Source organism: Photinus pyralis, unplaced genomic scaffold, assembly GCF_008802855.1.
Source record: "Photinus pyralis isolate 1611_PpyrPB1 unplaced genomic scaffold, Ppyr1.3 Ppyr1.4_LG8, whole genome shotgun sequence".
NCBI lineage: Eukaryota > Metazoa > Arthropoda > Insecta > Coleoptera > Lampyridae > Photinus > Photinus pyralis.
In genome coordinates, this window is record NW_022170819.1 from 13,097,153 (window position 1) to 13,103,328 (window position 6,176).

Sequence of the window (6,176 nt, forward strand, 5' to 3'; positions counted from 1 at the left end):
AATGTATCGAGTGTTAAGTTGTTGTTTTAAAGATTAAAGAAACTCTAGGAAAAGTTTTTGGATACGTATGTCACATTGAAGCAATCAGTAGATCGACCAACGACGCAGGTGAAGTTATTGACGGGCAAACCGATGTGGTTGTGTACTTCGTAGATGAGAAAACAAATGAGGCTGTTGCTAGTAAATATGTGCTACAGTAAGTGTCTACTTTCATTGGGCCAGTGAAATTTATTTCCGATTAGATCTCTTATCAATAATTTAAAGTGAGATATTGGTGATATAGTTTGTAGGCACCCTTTTAGGATTAACTGGAGAAATGCAACAATGCATTAGTTGTTGGACACACGACAAAATGATTCAAAATTCAAGTTTTGAAGTTTTCAAGGTCTAAATGTTGCTATACTGCGTTCATACCTCCAGATTCAGTATGGCGTCTTATTAAAACACAACTAATCTCCTTGTGCCTTGTGCTTGTCCTTGTGACAATGACCACGTTTGGCAAGCATGTACCTACTCTATGTCCATAAGCATTAAGCACCATACTGCATCTGGAGGTGCGAATTTAAAAGATAATCAAGTCACATTGCAAAACTGAATCTGAAAATGCAAATAACAACAATTAAATTAGATAATTTTTATAGTTGCCTACCCCTTTTATCAAAAATAAACTCATAAAGAGCGTTTAAAAAAGCGGCAGAGCACCTCGGGTGACCCCACGGAGTCATTGGATTTGACCCATTTTCAATTGTATTGTTATATTGTATGTATCGTATATACACTGAGTTTTTTTTAAATGCGAACATAGGAGTTTGCATGCAATGTAATTTCCCTATGTTCGATTTAAAAAAAAACACATCAATCTATGAGGTGTGCGCGGTTTACATTCCCAAATCGCGCAACTTGTGTGATTATGAACAGCAACTGATAGTCTTTATGATGAAGAGCACTCGGTAAGATTTTTTTAAATAAGCCATGTGAGCCCATAGCAACTTTAGGATACATTTTTCTTAAACTTACGAAAACTTGACTTCACATGGCACGCGCTGACATCACAATTCATTGTGAACCAACCTTCAATTATTTGTAGGTCATGTGCACCTGCTATTCTACTAATTTGATCTATTCAATACATAAATGAAGAAAATAAGAAAATAAATAACGCAAACAATTACAATAAATGTTCGAAGTGTCCTCCTTGACATTATAAGCAATAACCTAACCGATTTCGTAATTAAATTGGACGGCGGTATTTTTAAAAATGTGACAGCTGTCAATTGTATCTACTACTCATTTGAACTACTCAATACATTGATGTGTTTTTAGCGCATTTTTGCAAAAATTTTTTTTTGTAAAAAGTAGCTTTTAATCTCACTTTGGCTGGCTGGCTGGCTGGCTGGCTGGCTGGCTGGATGGCAGTAAATGCGCGCCCGTAGAAAAACGCTTGTAAAAAGACAAGGAGTGTACATGTAACTATCGGGGCCGTGTAATTAAGAACGTTAGGGATGGGGCTACAAGATTTGGAGTCGACGACATCTGGACGCCATCCCCGAGCGTATTATACTAACCTGGAGATTTTTCAGTTTTTATCTGTCTTCTTCTACAGTTTTTCTCCGATTGTTTTCAAATTGGTGTCGTCGGGAAGATCTTGTCAACGCGCACAACTCCTGCGTGGCGGAATTTTGTTCTTGTTTCCTAGGGGCGAAATAAACCACCTTTTGCGCGGCGCGCTTCGAGGGGTAGTCGACTTTGGGCGCCCAAAAGTTTCTTACAGCGCGAATCGCGGTCTCTCTTTCTCGTGTCACTAATAGAAGGTCGAGCTATGTGAAGTACCCAAAAGTTGAATACGATTTTATGCCGGGATTTTAGCGAAAACTACCAAAATGGGAATTACGAATGAACGGGACGTCGGAACTGTGTATCGACAAAGGGAATGTGGTAACCCCCGACGAGATCTTACTGATGGTGGAGTCAAAACTTAAAACGCGAATTGCGAGTGCACGGTAAGTGAGAAAATGGTACCGACAAAGTGAACGTGGTAGCTTTCGGCAAGATCTTATTGATGGTGGAGTCAATATTGGCTAATAAAACACTGATCTGCCACACAAAAATGCGCTGAAGTCCCTTCGATCTCACACGAGGACTTTGATAATTTTTTTTTAAATCGAACATAGGGAAATTACATTGTATGCAAACTCCTATGTTCGCATTTAAAAAAATTCCCTGTATGTTAACTGTGCAAAGTTTGAACCGAATAGCTTCAAGAGTTTGCCCGAGGCAGAGAGGCGTGACCGTACGGGGTCATTGGAATTGACCAATTGGCCATTTTCAATAGGCTTATTACATGTGGCATGTAGGTCAACTGTGCAAAGTTTGAACCAAATCGGTCCAAGCGTTTGACAGTTATCGTGTTCACGGACAGACGAACACCATCGACTCCCCTATAAAGCTTGCATCGCTTTGCTCTGCCGCTTAATAAATAGCAAACTATTAGACATCTGCTTTTGCTCTGGGTTTTTTAAAATATGACGAGGACTTTTTATTGATCAACACGTACCAGCAAGATCCCTACTGATGCTTCAAATTTTAATTGTCCAATTTGTGTATTTCAGGTTACTCAGTAATCCTGAGATCTTTGCGAAAATTAAGTCGCCTTTACAGGATGCTGGCATTGAACTTTTAAACACGAATAATCCAACACAACCTGAAGACTCTGAAGGAAAGTATAAGGCTTGGCTAATAGCAGTTTCAGTTGTATTGGGAACCCTATGTATCGTTTTGATTATCGCTTTCATCATAAAAACCAGAAGGTAGGTACATTTAGTCCAGTCCAATCATTTGATAATTGATATTAACACAAAATGAAAGTAAACGAGGTGTGCATAATCTTATCTTCAATATAAACCTACAATTAATTATACAGTTAACCATTTTATAATTAATTGAAATATTCGATAATAAAAACGTCAAAGGATGATAATGGACGACGTTAGTAAGTTGGTCAACTACATTTCATAGAGATAGAGTTGCGGTTTTTTAAACCGATTATGTGTTTTAGTTTATTGAAACGATTGAATAAACTGTCCTGCCCAAAGTTCGGTTCTCAAGAATCTGGTTTGAATAGAATAGGTTTGGCAGCACCCACAACAAATAAAAATACGACAGAAGGATCGAATCCAGTTTTTAGAGATGGTGAAAAAGCTCAGGAAATTGATCGGGATCGTTACAGGTTTGTCTTTATACAGCATTTGTATTTACTAATGAAATTTTTAGTATGGGAAGTGGCGATTCAGATTTAATTGGAATTGAAGATAATCCTAACTTTGACTACAAATCAGATTTAAAAACTACAGTAAGCATTCTAAACATACTTACAAAAACTTTATAAGTAACAGTTGTCTATGATGAAATGGATTAACATACAGTCTCTAGATTAAAATAATGATTCCTCAACAATTTATACTTTTTCAATTATATATGATCCAGTTGACCTGTGACGGTTGACATTTTTTTTATACCAAAAAAATCATGCCACTGATGCCAATGAGAAAATATGGCATGACTAAAATCATATCTGCTATGTATGAACACATAAGCAAATAAATTAATTATTATTGTACCCTAGAAGTCGGATATTACGATGCCTACCATACAAACCTTTCAACTGCATGTAACAAACCTCGTCATCAATGGCAACTTTTTACTTCGAACATTTGTTATCAAGTGTGCGTCTTTACAATTGTATATGTATTTTTTCTACAGTTTATAAATCCAGCATCCAAGAAGTGAACACGCCTTATATCGTCATATGTCTACATTTATTTCTAAATAGGTAACTTGTATATAAATAGGCTTAGTCTCACAATGAATAACATTTTTACATTGTTTATGTTTATGCCAAGTCTCAGGAGTTACGACATTTAAAACTGACTAATGGTGGGTTTATATAAGATTATCATTAGTTCACTATCAAAACCCGAAATAGCCAATAGAAACTGAGGTTTATTGCGCGTTGCTAACCAACGAAACCATCCTGAGCTTAGTGAACTAATGATAATGATTATTATAAACCCACCATTACTCTTACAATGTCTCAAGGTGATTCAATATAACTTTAATGTTTGTTTAATTTTAAATAAATGTAATTTAAAAATTTAATCGAGTTTTTTATTATTTCTCATTTCTATTATTTACTAAAGTGCTGTTATTTGTTCAGTGGGTGCAATTATAATCTCTATATGTCAAAATCAAAAATTGTGCAGAAAATTGCAGAAAACTTCTATTCAAAAGCGAAAAAACGCGCGGCGATCTAACGCGATGGAGAGCAACCGCTGCATGCACAATTTGCACACCATTTCGCCCCATGTCTCGGAAGAAAACGCGCAATGACAACAACTAATTCAATTCTCTTAGCTTTTCTTTCGAAAAATTCTCTTAAGATTTATATCTAAAAATATGTGTACCTACCGACCAAATTCGGTTCCAATCCGTTCAGCCGGAAATCAGAATACAGACAGGCAGACCGCCATATATCGTATGTCGGTAAGAAATAAGAACCTTTTAATCTTTCATATAATACAAATAAACCGATACAACGAAATATTCTCAGTATTACAATCACTTTTAACGCCAATTTATTTTATGTTATAGCAATGACATTTCATAGGTTTAAATGAGTAGGCTAATGTAAAACTGTGTAAAACAACATTTTTAAACATGATATAAATAAAACAAGATATGCTAGATTGCCGTTCCAAATTCGTCCAGTTCGCGCATGACGTCACGCGGTGATAAAATTTGAATTTAAAGCCGGATTTTTTTCTTAATTCTGCTACAAATACTATAATTTCTTAATTATAATGGTTTAGGGGAAAAAGAGAGTTGAAATTATAAAACCTAAACGCAAAATATGCCGAAAAATATTAAGAGATCGTTAAAGACCAGCTTTAAAAATGCTATAAGCTATAATTAAGCGCACCATAAAAAGAGGAAATGCAGGCGTTTTTCATAATATGGTAAGATACCTACTTATGCTAAAGTATCTAAACATTGTGGAGTAGATATTAAAAACGAAATGATTAATATAAAATATTGAATTATGTAGGTACACAAATTATAATTTACTAGTTTCAAAAACGCATTCGATAAGATGAGAATATATTGAATTATTGTTCTTTATTGGTAGATACATTGGTAATATAGAATTTAAAAAGTAAATCGGACATCAGGAAGTGTAAAGGAGTAGGTACAAAAAAAGACATGTTTGTTATTAGAATAGTCTCAAGTTATTTACAAAATATTAAATAAACAAGTACACATAACATATTAAATTAGTAATCTCGTGAACACTGAGATATGAGATGGAGTCAAACACTATTATTTACTACCTTCTTTAATATTCCAGGCATTAATGGAATTTTTTACACCATGCTCTAAGCGTTGACACTGCTGGCAAAGGGTATCCTTTTTTCCATAACAACCTATAGGCTCTTGTACCAGCTGAATGAATGATAATAGCTTTAGAAATATCTTCAATTGTCCATATTACTCGCTTATAAGGATGTTTTAATTTACTACCATCACCAACACTCCTATAATTAAACAAAACCTTGAAATATAGCTAATAATACTTTAGGTTAGATTTGCTTCTGAAAACGTCTCTAAACCAATTTCAAATACACCAAAACAAGAAACTTACCTGGTTTGTAGGAGAGTCGCAACTAATTTTGACCTATTTCTTTTGTTAATGCAACTGGTTCGGGCCGATTCCTCTTTCAGATCCTTTGAGTTTCCCAGTGGCAAATTGAAAAATGGTACGGCGTCTGGTTTCAACAGTCGACGATTTCGGGCGTTATAGCACAGTAGTTAAAACCGCAAATTTCGTTCATAAGACGACTCGTCAAAATGTTTCGAACATACTCTGGTAGTTTTCACATTAATATGACCTGGCCGGTTACAAGCTAACACCCAACGCTTTTGAATATTTTGATCATTCGGGAACCGGAAAAACATTAGATTGCTTGAAAACTGTTTTGATCCATTAGCTGTGGTACATTCAACCACGGAACACCTCATTTTGTTGAAAACTAATTCACAAATTCCAAAAAAGCACCAAAATCTACACTGACAGATAATTATATTTAATTTGAAATTCACCACGTGACGTCACACACGTGATT

The 6,176-nt window shown here is 35.3% G+C and overlaps 1 protein-coding gene across 1 annotated transcript in view; it reads left to right on the top strand.

Annotated features, from left to right (window-relative positions):
- Positions 1-4,155, top strand: part of LOC116177895 (protein dachsous-like) — a gene marked incomplete at its 5' end in the record, with an annotated part of 59,675 nt that extends 55,520 nt beyond the window's left edge. Inside the window, 5 exon segments of the mRNA XM_031497061.1 lie at positions 33-196; positions 2,610-2,807; positions 3,056-3,226; positions 3,271-3,349; positions 3,760-4,155. Coding sequence (XP_031352921.1) covers positions 33-196; positions 2,610-2,807; positions 3,056-3,226; positions 3,271-3,349; positions 3,760-3,786 — 639 coding nt within the window.
- Between the last annotated feature and the right edge of the window lie 2,021 nt (positions 4,156-6,176).